Source organism: Ictidomys tridecemlineatus, chromosome 2, assembly GCF_052094955.1.
Source record: "Ictidomys tridecemlineatus isolate mIctTri1 chromosome 2, mIctTri1.hap1, whole genome shotgun sequence".
Taxonomy (NCBI): Eukaryota; Metazoa; Chordata; class Mammalia; order Rodentia; family Sciuridae; genus Ictidomys; species Ictidomys tridecemlineatus.
The window spans coordinates 35949859-35970374 of NC_135478.1; the positions used below are offsets into that span (position 1 = coordinate 35949859).

At 43.3% G+C, this 20516-nt stretch overlaps 1 protein-coding gene across 8 annotated transcripts in view; it reads left to right on the forward strand.

Annotated features, from left to right (window-relative positions):
- The window catches only part of Thrb (thyroid hormone receptor beta), a 369155-nt gene extending 353225 nt beyond the window's left edge, over positions 1–15930 (forward strand). For 7 of the 8 annotated variants that reach the window (XM_078038291.1, XM_078038289.1, XM_078038293.1 and 4 more), the window contains 3 exons: positions 2778–2924; positions 8694–8952; positions 11053–15930. In XM_078038291.1, coding sequence (XP_077894417.1) covers positions 2778–2924; positions 8694–8952; positions 11053–11294 — 648 coding nt within the window. In that variant the 3' untranslated portion in view covers positions 11295–15930. The remainder of the gene's footprint in view (positions 1–2777; positions 2925–8693; positions 8953–11052) is intronic. The other variant, XM_078038288.1, reaches the window with a different exon arrangement.
- Positions 15931–20516: the final 4586 nt, after the last annotated feature.

Here is a 20516-nt window from a genome sequence, read left to right on the forward strand (position 1 = left end):
TAATGATACACTAGAAGATTTTGGCCTTGTATATAGTTTATTCTAGTGATTGTATTTGCCATTTAATGTGCAGAGACTTCAAAGTTGCTTTTTCTTCTACTCTGATATATTTTTACAAAAAATAAAATGAACCTCTCATGTGTTCGTAGATTTAATTAAAGTTGCTACATTTCTTTGCATAATTTCAGTCCTTTTTTCCAAATCTTTGGAGGGGCCATTGTTAGTGATTCAGATACACTATGTACCCACAGATTGAACAGGAGTCATTAACACTAGCATCATTTCAAAAGAGACCAAATTTCTCCTTTCAGAGCAATCAGATTACGTCTATCAGTATTCAGTGAGGAGATTGATCCAGAGAGGCCCAAACCATATTATATGAAGTATTTTTATTTCTAAGAATATTCCTACCTATATAAAATATATTCTGAAGTTTTATAACACTCCCTACCTTTTCAAATGCCTGCCCAATTTAATCAATTGAGCTCCATAACAGACTTGTAACATAGGAGCTTCATTTTCACAATGAGAAGGTCTTAGAGCAGTTAGGTCTGAAGAAAGCACCAAACAGAGGCTCTCAGAAGAGGAATGCATGTACCTTTTCCCTCAAGCTCCATCTGAGGAGGAGGAGAGAGATGGGAGCTTTCCAGGTGATCATTGCACCCATTCTGTCTTCAGAAAGGCCACGAAGCAGGCCCTCTGTGGACATTCCACGCTAACAGCTGCCCCAGAACATAACCATTACCACCAAAACGCCACAGAAACCAGGTTTTATCCACTCACAGGCACCAAACAATAGCATAACATATAAATTTAAAAAAAAAACAGGAGAACCTACTAGATAAAAGCAAGCCATGAAAATGTGCTGTGATACAGCATGTATCAAAGTCCCGAGATGGGCACAGCCCCACCCCCCACCCCACCCACCTGCAGGGCCTGGGTTGCCACTGACCTTGGCACTTGGCTACAGACTCATCTACTGCTTTTCTACTGCTGAAAGCTACATGTGAGTGGCAACAGAAGACAGGTGGGAGGAAATATGGTAACTAGGTTACTCTGCGCTGGACTGGGTTGCCCCCAAGCCCTTGCTCTCAGAGTACAGTCCCAACCGGTGGCATCAGCATGTCCAGGACACTTAGAAATGCAGATTCTCAGTCTCTACCCCTGCCCGACAGAGTCACAAACACTGGGGGAGGGTCTCAAAAGTCTGGTGGTTCTGGTGAAGTTTGTGGGTCAGTGCCTGGTGCAGGCCTTGGCATGGGCAATACTGTCACTACTCTGTAAGCGAGGGCTTAGGTTCTGCGCAACTCACTCTAGAGTCTGTTCCTGCCCACCCTCTACCCTGCGTACTCTGGACTATGAAGTGTGGCTTTAGGCAAAGGTGGCCACCATCAGGCAGGCCAAAGATCTGTGATCTCTTTGGCGACATTCAAAACTTCCTGAAGAACAGGTGGAGAGATGGGCAAAGGCAGCCTGAAGAGTAACACATCTGTTTCCTGGTAGTGGAGCGTAGGGGGAAGAGCCTTGCAGAGGGGTGGGCAGGTGAGGGATCCTGGAAAGGCTGCTGCCTGGAGTCAGGGCCACCAGGGCTCACCTTACCCTGCCTGAGCCCTGCTGTGCTCATCTGCAAATCAGGGCTTGGGTGAGGACCACCTGAGATAGGGCAGTGCAGCGGGGGGCTGCCTCAACTCTAGTCCACAGATTGTGGTTATTAGGATCACAAAGACAAGAAAGGACAGTGGGGAAGGTTGTTCCCATAGGAAAAAGGGTGACAGTGAGAGAGAGAGAGAGGGAAGACACAGAATGCAGAATGAAGAGCTAGAATATTCCCATGGAACATGTGCACAAGTCACCTGAGGGAGGTTGGCAGGGAACAGGGGAGTCCTGACTAAAATACTGATTCTGTACCATGGAGTCTGGAGAGGGGCCTAAAGAGTATCTCCAGGGGACACCCATGCAGCTGTAACAGCCTTTGAGTGGAAAGCCTCAAGTAAATAGCAGAAAAATGCCCTAGGGATACTGAATGACAAATTGGCCCCACTGCCCTAAGGTGCGCACAACTGGGTTCCCTACAGGCAGCCTAAAGATGGCCCCCCTCGGTGCTTGGCAGGATACCACCTCCTACTAGATTCCAGACCACTGAGAGGAAGGAGCGTGGGTCAGAAGCAAGAGTGAATCTAGTTAATCTACAGGGCACCATTGCTAGGAAATAGCCAGCCTATCATATGGCTGCATCCCTGCCCCACTGTGCCCACCTCCCCCCCCCACACACACACACACAGAGAATGCAGCGCTCTAAAAACACCATCCCAGGGACTTAGGTATGCACCTTTTGTGCAGGCGAAAACAGACCCCAAGTGCCTATCTCCTCTGCCTCCTCCTTTCTTTTTCCTACTAGCTCATTCTTTCCTGCCCCATCATCTGAAGAGCTTACCCACCTGAGCTCCTAGGCTGAACCTTGGGAACACTTCATCTCTGGAATTCATCATGCAGTGAATCGGGGCACTGGCTCAGCAGTCCCTCCCTCCCTCTCCCTCTCTCTAGCAACCATCCTGAGAACATCATCACTGATGGCTGATTAAGGCAATGACCAAGACATATCTTTGTTCCAAGACAACTGATGGGAGAACGCTACAGTCTGTTAATAAACGAGATGAAAATCAGAAAATACATCAACAAGTCATTTCAGAAGAGCTCTTCTGCCACACAGGAACTACAGGAAATTCTATCTCCCTTCAGCCTTTGTCCTTTAAATCTTTCTTGTTTCTCCTCCTCAGCCGGAAGATATTGGACAAGCACCAATAGTCAATGCCCCAGAAGGTGGGAAGGTGGACTTGGAAGCCTTCAGCCATTTTACAAAAATCATCACACCAGCAATCACCAGAGTGGTGGATTTTGCCAAAAAGTTGCCTATGTTTTGTGAGGTGAGGACATTGTTTTCTTTTGCATTATTTTTCTTCATGGTTCCATCAATTTCCAGGAATACTGGGTATTTGTTTAGAGTTTAATATTAAAATTAGCCGAGCTTAGTCATATGAAAGACATGTCAGTACAAAGTACAAATGCACCCTGTTCCATCGTTTCCCCCACCTTCTCTAGTCTCAGCTTGTCCATGTGAGGGCCACCAAGACCCTTCCGTGGACCTGGCTCCAGGTACAGGCAAATAAAATCCCAGTGACCGAACTCAAATTTGCCGACATAAATCCAACGTTTATGACAGATCTGCGGGATAGGTTCTATTAACCGCATTTTACAGAGGGATCAAAATAAGATCAAAGAGATGAATTGGACTTATCCAAAAGCAGCACCAGGATTGGGACATAGGTCTATATTCTTTGAACAATTTATCCCAGCATGATGGCTGCATAATGGTTACTTAAGAATTAAAGTCAAACAAGGCTCTCCATATCTCCCTTCCATCTTCCCTCTTTTCCTCTAAGTTCACCTTCCTGCCCCATCTTCAGGGAACCCTGACGAGCTCAGAGACATTTCCTTGGGGGTATTTCATCCCTAACTTTAGCAGCCCTGTCATGCAGTGACCAAGGACGTGGGCTCTGCAGTCAGCTGCATGGGCATGAATCCTGAACAGACCTGACGCCATGGCACACACCCGTAATCCCAGCAGCTGAAGAGGCTGAGGCAGGAGGAGCGCAAGTTCAAAGCCAGCCTCAGAAACTTAGTAAGGCCATCTCTAATAAAAAAAAAAGGGTCTGAGGATGTGGCTCAACACCCCTCGGTTCAGTTCCTGGTACCAAAAAAAAAAAAAAAAAAAAAAATTAATGTCTTCAAACTTCAGTTATCTCGTCTTTAAGATTGAAATTGTAATGGCATCTATCTTAGAACTATTGGGAGATTTAAATAGGATAATATAAAGTTCTTGGACAGTTCCTGGATCATAAGCTTTCCTTAAAGCTGCCTAGGGCTGGGGTTGTGGCTCAGTGGTAGAGCGCTTGCCCAGTGTGACACACTGGGTTTGATTCTCAGCACCACATACAAATAAAATAAGGTCCCTCAACAACTCAAAAATGTTTTTAAAAAATTTAGCTGCCTATAATACCGCAATGACATTTCCACCCTCCCTGTAACTGCCCTTTTTGAATCAAGTGGGACCGATTCTGTTTTCTGGAGAACTTTTCCTTTTGCAAAACTCCATTAGGTTCCAATCTAAGGCTCTTCACGCTTTCAAGGGGACCCAGAAAGATGATACTCACAAAGGCTCACACATGGCTATGTGACTCTTCTGAAAGCTACTTGAATGATGAGAGATTGTGGTCTTGGGAGAAGCATTTCCTCACCTAGAATGACCCCATGCTACCTTGGCTTCCAGCTCCATTGTGGCCTTGAGTTTGCAATAATGGGAGCTACAGTTGGAGCAACCACAGACATTGATGGGGATACTTCTCACTGCTCATTTCCGAGCCTCTACAGAAGGCATACCCACAAGGTTTGGGCAATGGACTTTAGGACATTGTCAGTTAGGTCTGGGGGTAAGGTACAGAGCGAGTGCGGGAGTACCTGTCTCCCTCTGACCCCCCACTTGACTGTGGTGGGGATGAGGCATCTTAGTCCATTCAGGCTACTATAACAAAATACCAATAGGCTGGTTAACTTATAAGCAGCTGAGAAGATTGAGAAGTCCCAGGTCAAGGCACCAGAAGATCTAGTGTCTGGTGGGGACCTGGCTTATCTGTTCATCCACTGCTGTTTTCTTGCTACATCCTTGCGTGGCAGAAGGGACCGGGGAGCTCTCTGGTGTCTCTTTTACGAAGATACAAATCCCATTCATTAAGGCTCTACCCTGCCCTCAGAACCTTGGTCCTATCCAAAGGCCCACCTCCTGTGCCATCACATCAGGGACGAGATGCAACAGAGGAATTTTGGAGGGATAAACATTTAGGCCATAGCACTAGGGTATTTGCTATGGAACTTCCTGTGCCTTATGACATCTTTTTAGAATTAGTATTTATGACCATTTTGGAGCATGTTATAAAAATAGCCCATATTCTCTGGGTATGGTGGCGCCCACCTGTAATCCCCAGCAGGAGTATCACAAATTCAAAGCCAGCAATTTTGCAAGACCCTTAGCAACTCAGCAAGGCCCTCTCTCTAAAAAAAAATATATATATATATAAAAAAGGGCTGGGGATGTGGCCTAGTGGTAAACCACCTCTGGGTTTGATCCTTAGTGCCAAGAAAATTTTTAAAAGTTTTTGAAACAGCACATCTTCATTGCAGATTTATGCAACATAATAAACGTAAAAATTCTTGGTAAAACTGACATCATTTTGGAGCACTTTTTTATTTGTGTGTATTACATATACGTGAAATGTGTTATTAATTTATGCAATAATGTTCTTTTTACTAAACCACTTCTAACCTTAAAGAGTGGTGTGCACCTGTCCTAAGGGTGCAGCTCATGAATTCATCCCCATAATCAGCACCGAGACCAAGGAACAGAGCTTTCCCAGCACCCACTGCACCCGATTTCACTGTCAGTGGTAGGACAGATGAGTGTCCTTGCACAAAACGATTTTTAATGGCCAAATAGTATTCAAAAAAATGAAGTTATTTTTATCACTGGCTCTGTCGCTCATCTACAGATTTTCACTCATAAAAATACACTTCAGTGAACATTTTGGTAACTATGCCCTGCTCCTGTCATCAATTCCTCAGGGTGCATCCATGGAATCTAAGGACCAAGGCATACAGAGATCCCTTTTGAGGCCCCTCATGTGTGTTCCCAGGTAGCAATGGAGTGAGAAAGCATGCCCCTGCATGTCTACAGACAGGCTTGCTTCCCCCTCTCTCTCACCAGCTCAATGTCATCTTTATCTGTTGGGTTGATTTTGTCTACCTGGGCCTTTCTCTGGCTGTGTCCCTTGAACCCCAGCCCTTGGTGGCTGAAGAGGAACACAGTGGAGTTTGAGAGTTCAAGCCAGCCTGCCTGTCACGTGGCAAGCGCCCTTCTAATGCCCACCAGCAACGTTTTGTAACAAATGGAAACCTCCTGAAAACCAACCACTGAAGAGAGATTTCACTTAAAGAAGCCATCTCCAACCCCAGAAACGAGCATTACTGGGCCCTCGTGTCCATGGTACGGACGTGGGCTCAAGGTGGAAATTTCCAAGCATGGGGTTGTGGAGAGCTTTTCTCGCCAAGCTTTCCTTGCAAGTTTAAGGCTGCTTCACTGTCACGATCCCATCTCCCTTTCAACCCTGATCTATTTGTAGTCTATAATTCACAAACAATCACAAACACATGTACTTCTAGTGCTTGGAGTGGGGGGGTCTCCTCGGCACCTTTCACCCTTTCTCATGCTATTTGAAATCCAAGGGAAGCTCTACAGGGCTCTGTAGAGATCTGGAGATCCCAGGTGGTTTTGGAGCCAGGGGTTTCTTGCAGTTTGCTGCCTCTGCAGTTCAAACTGTGTGCCTGGCGATTATTCGGCTAACATCCTGTCAACCCACTAAACAAGGCTGGAGTGACAGCCAGGGCTTCCAGATATCTAAAAATCATTGCTAGCGGAACTGCCAAAACAACATGTAAGAACCCCCTGAGAGCATGCCATCATCTTTGCCAACTGACCTGAGCGTTGCTCCACGGAGGAGACAGAAGACCCTGGGGGCGTGTATCCGGTGCCTCTGCCTGACAGGCCATGTTGGAACCTTCTCACACTGAAACACTGTGCCAGGTATCTGAGAGATGATTTGCCCATATATTAAAACAAATCTCACCAGGTTCTACACACCCCAAAAAGATGTGTTTTTAAACCAGTGATGATCCCTTGCAAATACTGATTCAGCTTTCATTTCAATTTGAACTAGTCATCAAGAGTTAGTAGGTTTTATAAAGAAAACTTGATAAGACAATTTGACTTCAAAGGTGGGGTCTGCCCAAATTTGCATACTTTGTCACAGATTTAAAAAAAAAACAAGTATTTTGATCTGATTAGTAATTTCTCAGTGCTATTCTATGCCAGAGGTTCTCAGCGGGATCCACAAACCTGCAGTGTAAGCATTACTTGGGAATTTGGGTGAAATGGAGAAACTCGGAGGTGCAGTCAGGAATCTATACTCAACAAGTCCACAGGTGATCCCGGATGGGGCTGAAATGGGAAACAGGTGTTTAAGTTGGCCCCTCTCCTCTCACCAGTATAGGGTCCACCCAAGCTTGGGCTTCCCACTTCCTACCACACCCTGGGCCATGAGTTAAAGGATATAATTAATGAATATAAGTCAGAACCCAAATAAAAGCAAATCAGTGGTTTCTTAAAAATAGGTGGAAGAAAAGAATTCATGTAAAGATTTCATATATATGAACCCCAGAATCAAAAATGACTTTTAGTCTATAGAAAAAGCTAAGCCATTTAAATTAAATGGTAAGGTGACTAGGCTAAGCTAGTGCAAAATATGTAACACCCAGCATCTTAAACATAATTCAGTAGCATTATGTCCACTCCCGTATAAAAACCGAAATTGCACTAGTCAAGTGTTGCCAAGAGCATTTCCCAGAAAGAATTCATAAGGAGCTTTAAGGAAGAGGTAAATATTATGTGAGGAAAATATTATTGTGACTTACATACTTAGAGTTTGTACAATCATATCCATGATATTTGAGTGTTCTCATCCCCCCGCCCTTGGCATTGGATTCTGACAGATCTAGCTTCAAATTCTAGCCTCACCCACAAGACGTTCACATGACCCCTACCATACCACTCACCCTTTCTGTGCCCAAGTTTTCCCATGTGTAAATAAAACTGGATTTAGAATATTTACCCCAATGTATTACTTGGAAAATTAAATAAGAATGCATGTAAATCTTAGCATGATGCCCAATTCATCAAAAACACATTAAGAGCCTTTCAAATGAGTTTGATAATGGCATTTAAACTCCCCAACCACAAAATAAATTTCCATTATTTTGCTGGTTATTTTATAAAGTATGTTGTTCATGTTATCCCATTATCATAAATCCTAATTAAAGGGGTAGACACATGAGCTTAAAACAAAAATCCCAATACTGGCAGAAAGATCTGGTGTGCTGAGCAACTCTGGTGTCTGAGTTGCTGAGAAGACCATAACCTTAGAAGCCAACACGTCTGAATTCTGTTCTCACCTCTGCCCTCCTCGACTCACTGGGAAGGACAAAGCTTTTATGTCTCTGGGCTAAATTCTTTAGTAGCATCTGTCAATAGCCTCCTAGTTCTGAGATTTTTAAGAAACTCAAGGAGCCAACTTGCTTCAAAAAATAAAGAGAAGCTGTTGCAAACTGAACAGTAGAGTCAACTGCTAAGTATCAGAACTGGAGGGCATTAAAAAAATAGAAAAATTGGTAAGTTTAGCATAAACCCTGCTCTCAGGCAGATATCCAGTAAAAACATAAAACAATCCACAAACTGTGGGATTTATACATGACTAATGCCAGTTGGAAATTTATATCTGTCATAAAAGAAATGCAAACTACTGAGGTTAAAGTTGAAGATTACAGCTAACCTGGACCATTAAGAATAGTTGTTGAAAGTCTGCTGCCACGTAGAGGGGTGGTGGGCGGGGGGGGAGAACCAGGGGCTCCAAAAAATGCTGGATGAGTGTCAATGACAGATCATTCCTATTGCTTTTAGGACACATATGGAAATATGGCTTTGACTGGCATTTTCCTTTTGTCCTTTGCTGATGTGGGCTGCTTCTTTTCAGCTGCCATGTGAAGACCAGATAATCCTCCTCAAAGGCTGCTGCATGGAGATCATGTCCCTTCGCGCTGCAGTGCGGTATGACCCAGAGAGTGAGACTCTAACCCTGAATGGGGAAATGGCAGTGACGCGGGGCCAGCTGAAAAACGGGGGTCTTGGGGTGGTGTCAGATGCCATCTTTGACCTGGGCATGTCTCTGTCATCTTTCAACCTGGATGACACCGAAGTAGCCCTCCTTCAGGCCGTCCTGTTAATGTCCTCAGGTGAGTGTGCTTAGATTTGTCCTGGGTATAAAAGGAGTTTTATGTGTCTGGTGCCAATTCAAATCACAAATGAGTTTTCAATCCCCTTTCAATTAGGGGTTTGCCAATAGGCTGGGAACTGAATGAAGGCATCAGGTGTCTAATGCTTTTTGGAATTCCCCAGGATAGTAGGAAGGGGGAAAAAAAAAACAGAAGAGGTAATAAAGACTATCAGCCAGGCATGGTGGTACACAGCTGTAACACCTGCAGCTCAAGAAGCTGAGGCAGGAGAATCCCAAATTCAAGGCCAGCCTCAGCAATTTATCACGGCCCCATCTCAAAATAAAAAGAACTGAGGGTGGGGCTTAGTGGTTAAGGAGCCCTGGATTCAGTCCTCAGTACCACAGAGAGAGACCGACTATGAATTGACCACTTTCAGCAGACATTACCTATCCTGCCTCCTCCCATTTCCATGTACGCGGACATGGATGAGAGGGACCAGATCATTCTTTGTTAAGCTGTGTGTGTGGAAATCATATGAGAGTGCCAAAATTTGCTCCCAGGGGTGAAGAGCAGTGAATCATGCCAACAGCTTTTTCTTCAGGGACCATGTCATAATAAATAAATACAGAACACATCATGTTACTTAAGGGAAGCTAATCTTTAAATAGAAGGTGGTTTCAGATTCATCCTCTGAATTTGCAGAATACCTGAGTGAGCACTGCTCTAGTACCTGCCCCTTTGCACTCTAACTACCTGCTTGACAGTGCCTCCATCTGAACTGTTCGTCTTTTGAAGACAAGACACCTAGGCTAGGTTTTAGCATTTGAGAAATGTGTATTACATCAATGGCTGAATATATGGGTAACATATCTGAAATGTATTCCGATGCAAAGGAAAAAAAAAAAAAAACAGTACAGCCAGCCCTCTTTATCCTCAGTTCTATATGTAAGGATTCAACCAACCACACATGGAAAATATTTTGGGGGTGTGGGATTGCATCTGAATACACACAGGCTTTTTTCTTGGCATTATTTCCCAAGTAACACAGTGTAAAAAAACTATCTACATAGTATTTACATTGCCTTTGGTATTATAAGTAATCTGGAGATGATTTAAAGTATACAACAGGATGTACGTAGTTTAGGTGCCAATACTATACCATTTTATAGTGAAGGACTTGAATTTCCTCAGATATAAGTATCTGCAAGGTCTTGGAACCAATTCCCCACCCTCATGAGTACGGAGGGATATATTTTATATATATGTAAAATTCTAATTGTACACAATTTTAGAAACTATGGATAGCACCAACCAAATTTTATATATAAAATTGTCATAAATATGAGGTGTGTTGGTTCAATCCGTAGTTTCAGGTATCCACTGGCAATCTTTGAATATCCCCGGCCCCATGGATAAGGGGGAGGACTACTGAATACAAGAAGGGAAGGTGTGGCTTATTGTAGCCTCAAACAACTTAAAATTCGAGATTACGTTTCTTTATATCCAAGAGACTTTCTTACTAGACAGGAAGACAGCAGTCTTCCGGCCTCAGCCATGTCCCCAGTCTCTTCTCAGATCTCTTCCCTACCCCGATATGTTTGTGCTAGTCCTCTCCACTCCCGCAGGCAGCCAGGGGAGACTCAGAATTGTTTCCCTCATTATGCAATGGTCCGCTGCATCATTGCCCTAGGAGGGAGGCATCACCTTTCACATCCAAGGAGGCGATTTGTCTAGGCTAGAGGTATTCATCTAAACAGAGTGCTGCCGCTCCCTTGTCACTTGGTCCCTAGTGCCATGGAATTCATGTTGCATCCGGGCTCCCTCCTTGAAAAGACCCCAGTCTGCCCACCTCTACTACAGGACTAGAAGCCACCTCTTCCCACCTCTGAAGTATTAGCTGGGGGGGGCGGCAGTGGTGCATGCCATCAATCCCAGCAACTGGGGAGACTCGAGCAGAAGGACTTCAAGTTCAAGGGTGGCATGGGCCACTTAGCAAGACCCTGCCTCAGAAAACAAATGGGGCTGGGGATGCAGCTCAGAGATAAGGCATCCCTAGGTTCAACCCCCATAACCCTTCTCTCCCCCCAAATTGATAACCTCGTTCTTCCTTCCCCTCAGATCGCCCAGGGCTCGCCTGCGTTGAGAGAATAGAGAAATACCAAGATAGTTTCCTGCTGGCCTTTGAACACTATATCAATTACCGAAAACACCACGTGACCCACTTCTGGCCAAAACTCCTGATGAAGGTGACAGACCTGCGCATGATCGGAGCCTGCCATGCCAGCCGCTTCCTGCACATGAAGGTGGAGTGTCCCACGGAACTCTTCCCGCCTCTGTTCTTGGAAGTGTTCGAGGATTAGACGGACTGGATTTGTTCATATATTCCTACAGCACTACTGGGTGTCATTTCATTCCATTGCCTAGCTCTTTTGTTCGTTTCTTTGTTTCTTGTTGGGAGGGATCGATCGTCTGGGGGGAAGGGAGGTCGTCCTCGGCAGAGACATGGATGAAACTGTCCCTTGAATGCGGGTCCTTGTAACTATTGCATTTTGTTCCCCGGTCCTTCGATGTGAATGCTTTGGAGGTTTTACAGTTGTGGAGGCAGGGGAGGGGGGGAGGGGGGGGACAATCATCATTTCACCAGCACCTGGCCATCACCAGCTCCCACCCGTCCCTTGTCGGAGACTCAAGCTAGCCAAATGGCACTGCAGAAGAGTAAAGAAGCCTTAAAACCGAGATAATGCCGCCAACGTGATCCAATTCCGATTTTTGCAGGGCTCAAGGTAGCAGAGCACAAACCACCTTTGGTTAGATGTGGCTTTCAGCTTTTTAGGGAAAGCATCACATTTTCATCTATTTGAGAGCATGCCCTTTCCAGCACTCTCTTCCTGCGTAACTTGGACTGTACAGGAATACTGGTGTCCTAACAAATCAGCTGTCCCTTCATCATTTTTGTGACCCTGTGATTTAATTTCAAGTTATACAGGAGTATGACTCAAAAGATAGCAGGTATCTGGCTGATTGAGGCCCCAGGGAGAATAATTTTCTTGAGCAAGCCCAAAGAAATTGGAAATCTTCACCAATGTTAGTGACTCCTCACGGTAGGAAGACTTCTCTAGAGCTGAGGGTCACAGAACATTCCCACAGAAGTCAAACCTGATTATAGGGGGTCGTCATGTTTCAATGGCATCTGGCCTGCCATCTCCCGAGCTGCTCAAGTTATTTATCCTGGCTGCATCTTTGCAGAGTTAACAGATTTCCCCTATGGATCAAGTCTTCTAATCAAGGCGAGATAAACAAGCTGAAATTTGAGTCTGGTTTGGAGAATTCCAAGGAAAGATTAGCGCTGTTGAATTCCAAGTTGAAGGAAATCCAGTATTCATGTGCTGGTGACTTGGGAATGTTTCCTTCGGGTCCCACGTCCTCAAGAGATTTTCTTTATTCACAAATATTCCCTCTGACTCTGAGGCACTAAATCGCTCAACTCTCCCTACACAAGACTGGTCCTATCCCCTTTATAGCACTATTCTGACAGATATTCAGCAGAAAAACCCCTGAGGGTCACATGCCAGAACACTGTCACCAACCTCCCTCTCCAATGACCGTCATGGAGTAGATGTGCCCAGAAAAGAAACGGTGACACCTCATCACTTCAGCATCAGAAAATGGGCAAAGAATGTACCCATGCAATTGAATGTATCTCATTCTTCACTGGCATAGTAGATATAAACTTCCTTTGCCTGCCTTTTACTGCCTTATCCTGGAAATATTGGGGAAAATAAGCCATATCCATGAGATTTACCTAAAAACAAAGGAATGATAGTCACTGTGAAAACCAAGTGGACTCATTTTCTTTAGGTTTGGTGGAGCCGAACCAGCCTAGAAGTCAGGGTGCCCGAGTTCTGGTTTGTGCTCTGTCAGCGGGTGGTTTCTGGACCTTAGTTCTTGGTTTTCTTATCTGGTAAATAAGACATGATGTCCTAAATCCTCACCTTCCATATTGTATGAATTTCAGGGGGTGAGGGTGGAATAAGGTTCTTTGAATGGTTTCTTTTATAATCAAATTTCAAGCTTCATTAGACCAACAAGTGTGGCCCATTAGCAGTTAAGAGACGTGTATTTGGAATTTGCACAATGCTAGCCAAGGATTTAGAGGAAGACAGGATGGTCTTGGAGAAAGAAAAGAAACAGCACTGAAAATCCCCAGCAGGACTGGAAATAATGTGAGGGGAGGGGAATTGTATGTTTGATGTGCTAAAGCAATTACATTGGCTTCTGGGAAAAGACTATCACTACGGTACTTGTTAATCAGATATAGGAAGTGGGTGAAGAGATTAAAATATAAGCATGAAGTTGTTAGGCAGACTACCTGCCTTAATATTATCTATATAGATGGTTGGTTTGGATTTGGGGTTTTCTAGGCAGCCTCTAGCCAGTCTCCTTACACGTTTGCCTTGCCAACATCTCAACTCCCTCTGTTGGCTCCCCCTTGGAAACTCTTTGCAAAATGAACCGCCACCTCTAGCTCCAGAGTAACACAGAAGTTTACCTGTGTGGGGCAGGTTTTCTTTCCAAAAGCACCCAGAGAAGGCAAGCAGATGAGCTAGTAGACAGGCTCGTGGATGCTAGGGCATCAGGGTTTCCAGAGAATGTTTCCTCATGTTGCTTGACAGAATGCCCAGGACATCAGATACCCAGATGCTAATGGCAGTGCAGACCCTGCTATCAAGCTATAACAGAAGGCTTTGGGGATTAACTATGATTGGGTGTTGTTCAATGGTAGCGATCCGGCTAGCCCTGAGCAGAGAAAATATTAGATCTCCCACTCCTTATATGACTGCCTTACACAGGCAAACCCCTGGTCTAGCAGCCCTGTTGAAGGCTGAATACTTCACACTAAGTAGGACAGCTCACAGTACTTCAAGTTGAGGGAAGAAGATTTAAGGATTCAAAGGATCATGACTGTGGAGGTCAGAGCAACTAAACTCACTCCTTCTGAAACTGACGGAGATACTTAGTGCATCTCAAAACTCCATCTCAAAAAGCTCTACTGGAAGGAATTTGCTGGGGATTTCTTACATTTTCTTTCTTTTTTTTTTTTTTTTTTTTTTAACGTTTTTCTCCTTACATTGTCCGGACTTTCAAATCAAGTATGGACCTAATGGAAATGGCCTTCACCCCTGCCCCCCAACCGTGGGGAGACATTCCAGGAGAGCAAGACACACCCACACTGCGGGGATTCCTACCTAAAAGTCACTCCCAGTTAGGGACACATAGGCACAGGTGCGCAGGGCACGCGCGTGTGTCTGTATGCGATCGTGAGGGTTGTGTGCGTGCGCATGTGTGTTTGTAACCCTCAAGTGTACTTTGCTTTTCAATTCAGACATGTAGTCCTTCCAGAAACAGTGGGGGGGGAAGTAAAGAGCTTTCCTCCTTTATGATTCTGCTCAAAACACGACGTGCCGCCTCAGAGCTTTTCAATAGTCAAACAAGCCTCAGTCCTCAATGACGCGCTTGACGTGTTGATGCTCAGCCCAGCGATGTCCCCTCACTTGGACCCGAGGGACACCTCAGCCTGCAGTGCAATCATCCAGAGGGCTGCCAGGCCCAGCTCGGCTCCAGCAACCCGGAATTCCGAGTTGCTCCTCCGTGAACAGGTGTACAGCCTCGGCCCCTCCTCGACACTAAGCCCCCAGACAGCCTCCACGGAACTGCTGAGCACCCCCAAAGCATGTCCTTGTCAGTGATACATTTTTATTCTATGGAACTCTAACCTATTCGTGTCATATTGACCTTTTGCTGCATGAGTCATAAATTATGAAATCGGTCTTATGGTTTTTGAAATGTAGCCAGCATTTGTGAGGCTAAACCTTTTTCAAGAACTTAATGTTTAAGTGAATAACCAAGCCACAGCTCCTCCTCCAAAGGAGAGCGATGACACATTTGAATCTCTTTGCCCTTTCCAACCACGACGGCATCAGGTTCTAAAATAAGCTCGTAATTTTTCCTGTTATTTTAATAATATGGAAATATTAGCCTAGTGTTTCTTTCATAGTGATAGACTATAATCCATATTTAAATTTTATAGAGAAGAAATTTTATTGTACTGTGATGTAGATATTTATTATCCAGGTAAGGATTTGCCCGGTGTGTATTTTTTACAATTGAAACATTTTACTTTAATCTTTAAAAAAAAAAAAAAAAAAGTTAAAAAATATACACACAGAAAAAAAAACAAGGGGAAAAAAAAGGTTTGGCCTTATCACAGAATTTTTACTGTGCTGTATAAATGTTTGCAAATGCAAAAAGTGTGCATTTCTAGTGTGTTTCCACATTAATTAATGCCGCCTTCAAGAGCAATATCGTGCAGGTAATAACGCTGTTTGTGGCTTTCTGTTGCACAGTTAAAGCTGACCCACCTTATGCACAAGACAATCAAATATAAATCTGTCCTCCTCAGGATGCAGATAATACTTATGTACATATGGAGCACAATGTAAGACAAGAGATGACTTTTTACACGTGTATTGTTGATACGGCAATTATCAGGGCATGAATGCATTCACAGGACTTCACCCCACTTTTTCTTTCTTTCCATATGAACTTTACATCTTTAATTAGATCCAAATGAGTTCTCCACCATGCCTTCTTCAAAGAAAACACTTTCCCCCCATAATGTTTTCATGCCCTGATAATCAGAAAAATGCTACAGAATAGAAAAGAACAGTCATTGGAAGATGTGTGTTTTGCAAACAGTGTTAAGTGATATTGCTAGATTGGTAATATTTTTCTCAGCCTAAAACTCTGTTGAAATCTGTGATCAAATGTTTTAAACTATCCAAAAAGAAAATTTGTATATTTGGGAAAAATGGATTTTTACATAGCTTTTGTATGCAAATATTAAATTGTAATTATGAATATAGTGGGCGTAGATAAACTCATAAGCTTAAATTCTAAAAAAGAGAAAAAGAAAAAAAAGAAAAAGCTTATAATGGACGTACTTTCCCGCCTCTTTCTTTAATTATTATTGGTTTCTAAGTAAGCACAGAGTTGCCTACTCTTCTCACTTAAGCTGTTGCCAAAGGGAGAAAAACAGGGATGCTATGGACACTTGGTTCAAAACCATCTCCAGAATAAGCAAATGTTTATGAAAGGCTGATGGGGATTACCTCTTTGGAAGGCCACAGAGACATAAGGAGAAGGAAAGATCTCATTTTTCGAGTCAATGACTATTTGTTTCATTATCTCAAAGTGTTCCAGAATATTGTTAATGGAATAATACAGCAGCTACCAACATATACATCTCCATTTCCCTGAACATGTCACTGTGAAAAAGGAACAAAAGCTAAATCAAACTGGCTTAAACATAAAAAGAATTATTGATTTTAATGGATTGAGAAATCTAGGGATAGGACAATCTACAGGGCAGGGCTGGGTCTGGATGGTTACTCTGGATTGTCCAAAAGCACCTCTCTTGGCCTTTTTGTTCATGTAGGCTTCCAGTTCACATAGCCTTGACCTGATCCTGGCCAATAGTAGCTGCAGGATTAGCCTTACACCTCCAATAGAGTAGAAAGAGTTTCTTTGCTCCAATAATGCCCATGAAAAAATCCTGGGCCTAATTCTCTTCCTGGGCCCAAATTGAATCTTCTGCCCTTTCTAAGGCAATCATGGTGGTTCTGATGACTGATGAGCTAATTTGCTTAATCCCTTGAAATCCTGGAAATAGGTGGAGGAAATGAGGGATAATGAGCACCATCTAAACCGCAGACTGAGAATTGGACAGGGATGATTCCTCAAAAAAAATTCTAAGTCTTGCTGATATAAGAAAAGGGAAAGAAAGCAAAAGCAAACAATACCCACACCCAAAATTGAATCTGAAAGCATAATCATTTGCAATACAGCAATGGCATCTCCTCAACACAGGAGTCTCCATACATGTCAGGTAAGATGGAGGAAGCATCCAGACCCAGGCATGCCTAAAGGTGTCATATCCCTATAATTTTCCCGACCATTAAAAAAACTTCAAAACCTGCAAGGATCTGATATAAGGTCCCCTCCAGCCAACAAGTTCTTGCAATTATCTGAAGAAAGGGCATGGTCACTCAAATTCCAAAGAGAACCACACAGCTCAATAAACAACCAAGCCCATATTTCACTGGATTTTGAATTTGTCAATCTAGGGGGTTTTTAATTTAATGTGAATGGATCAGGTAAATTGATATTCCACTTGTAAATTTTCTTGCAGAAGCAAACACATGTAAACTAATCATATAATTATAAATGCTATGCTACTTTTTCTTTTGGGTGGTACATTTCAAGGGCAATTATTTTTCTGGATAAATAAACATATACACATATGCACACATACATATATATACGCACACACACACACGCACACGCACACACACGCACACGCACACACGCACACACACGCACGCACGCACACACACGCACGCACGCACACACACGCACACGCACACGCACGCACCCACACACACCCACACACACCCACACACACCCACACACACCCACACACCATATATATGAAAATTTTGTAAAAGCCATTGAAAATTTTTTCCATACAAAACTTGAGTTGGGTGCTGGGGCTGTAGCTCAGTGGCAGAGTGCTTGCCTAGCACATGTGAGGCACTGGGTTCAATCCTTAGCACCACATAAAAATAAACAAAGTAAAGGTATTGTCCATCTACAACTACAAAAAAAAATTTTAAAAATTAAAAATCTTGACTTGGTTCAAAGATTGCAAAGATTTGGGCAAACACCACACAAGAAAGGTAAAGTAAGATGCCTTCTTTCAGGACAGACTGATAACATTCTGTTTTAACTTCCTTGCACAGAACACCAATTGCAATGAAAGAGGCAGATGCACATAAAACAAACCTTACCTTTAAATTAACAAGTTAGAAGATTCTGGTATCCACAATAGGTACAAAGATAAGAAAAACACTTAGTACCAGAAAGATGTGGCACCCTCATGTGAATTCTGAGGATTTTATGGTTTTGTCTAATGGATGTTTTTAGCTCTGAGATCTTTTAGAATCTCTTTCCACTACCTAAGGTCAAAGCTAGATCAACCCTTTGTAACAGTAAATTACATCAAAAGATAAAGAACCTGCAGGGCATTGTGTCATATGCCTGTAACCCAGCAGCTTGGGAGGTTGGGGCAGGAGGATCATGAGTTCAAGGCCAGTCTCAGCAACAGCAAGGTGCTAAGCAACTCAGTGAGACCCTGTCTCTAAATAAGATAGAAATAGGGCTGGGGATGTGGCTCAGTGGTTGAGTGCCCCTGAGTTCAATTCCCAATACCTCCAAATAAAGAACCTGAAGCTATCAAGGGTCATTCATTGCTAAAGGAACTGCTTATGAGAATGCCACTGAACACTCAAAAAAAAAAAAATCCACCTCCATTTTCCCCAAAACTTGCACAAAATAGCACTCAGTTACTCACCACTTAGGAGTCCCAACAACCACCCCAAAGAAGATGCTGTGTGTTTGAACTACCTCTCAGAGTTCTTCCCTATCACAACACATGAATATGTAATAATGGTCCACCATGCAATGAAGGCCAACTCTACTTCAGGAAGCATGCTAATTCATTTGCCTAACCTTTAATCTCCAAACTGGAGAACAGGTGTTAAGATTCTCATTTGACAATAGAGCAATGGACCCCCAGTGTAAGCAACCCATCCAAGATCACAGAGTTAGCAAGTGTCAGAGTCCGTGGGTCTCAAGACCCATGCCATTTTTCCAACCTGTACTAATAAGATCAGGGTGAAAACCTTAGCCCTGAAGAGTCAGCAGGAAGCTCTGCTTTGGAAATATTTGCCAATCCCCATCCTCAAAGATTCCCCTACACTAGTGCAAAAAAACATATACAGCCTGAAAAAAAGCTACCTCACCTCTCACTCGGTTGAGTCCACTGCAAAACCATACACTGTTACTGCAACACTACAAGTAATTTCTATTTATGGGGCACATTGATAATCCAGCTGGCTTCTAGAGGTGTCAGTCTAACAAGAGGGTCTTTTTTTTTTTTTTTTTTTTTTGCTAAGCATCCAGCGTCATGATGATTGGGGAGAGCCAAGTGGCTCTGTATGAGAGAAGGAGAAGAATTGATAGCAATGGAGTTTAAGACACAGGACAGCAGGAAGGAAAGCAATGAGATGCCAGAGGCACTTGTATTTCAAGATGTGACATCATGCTGTACCACTTTTGACTGTAGATGATCAAATTATTGGCAAATGTGTGATGCAGACACATCTCTTACAGAAACAAATGAAGAGAGACATCTGGGTGGCATGTTGATATAGAACAGGAGAACCCCAAACCAAAGGCGATCTTAATAAAATTATTATCTTACAGTTCATGGGATTTGGGGAGGGAGCTACTTTGTGCAAAGATTTGAAAGTTTTTCAAAGCAGTTTGACATAGTTCAGAAGGGAGGGCCACAGCTGACATCTGGTGGATACATTTACTTAATACTGCACATAGACATGAGGATAAATTAGTAAATTGAAGGCCCTTGTAGAATTTTCCACAGGAAAGTAATAAGAGCCTCTCTTACCCAATTCTCACTCTCACTTGGTATTAAAGGAAGACAGCAAAAGTCTCAAAATATATTAGGGAACAAATATTTATGATTCGACACTTGCACATCTGAAATGTCCCTAGATTAATGTCACAGGGATATACAGGTAGGTTTTGCAAATCAACAAGAACAAAAAAATGCCATAGTCAAACAGAATATTTGACGGGTGCAGTAGCGCAGGTCTATAATCCCAGCAGCTTGGGAGGCTGAGGCAGGAGGATCACAAGTTTAAAGCCAGCCTCAGCAAAACTGAAGTGCTGATCAACTCAGTGAGACCCTGTGCCTCCAAATAAAATACAAATAGTGCTGGGGATGTGGCTCAGTGGTTGAATGCCCCCAAGTTCAATCCCTGGAACAAAGAAGGAAAAAAATAATAATATTTATGGAAAGAGAATCCCAAACAGATAATAAGATTATAAAGAGATTCCCCATTTCACAAGTAATCAGAAATATGAAGTTTGACACTACTTCACATTCACATTCAAACTAGGCAGATGGTACAATCTTGATATTTTTCTAAGAATGTAACATGAGGACTCTTGTCTTCTGCTAGTGAGAGGGTAAACTGGTCAGCCCACCTTACGTATAACAAATGATACTAAAACCAGGGTTCCTGTTCTGGGAGCATACCCCGAACTCTTACACAGACCCAGAGACATGGGCCTACCTATACCACAGACTGTAAATATCAGGAGTACACCTCAGGCCAGGGAAGAAGGGAATGCAGGCTAGGAGGGGGTGGGAGGGCAGCACTGAGTGGCCAGCCACTTCCCTAGAAATCTCTGGCATTGAAACAGGCCTGCATGCTGAAGTACATAAAACAAGACACAGTTTTGTTTTTGGTTTTTTGGATCATCCCATTTTTGTAAACTACATACAGTTCTATTTTTTAAAAAAGACAAAAATACAAAGGAATACTGTACATTTTGCATGAAAGCATATATAAACCCAAACACATATTTCAGATGCATTA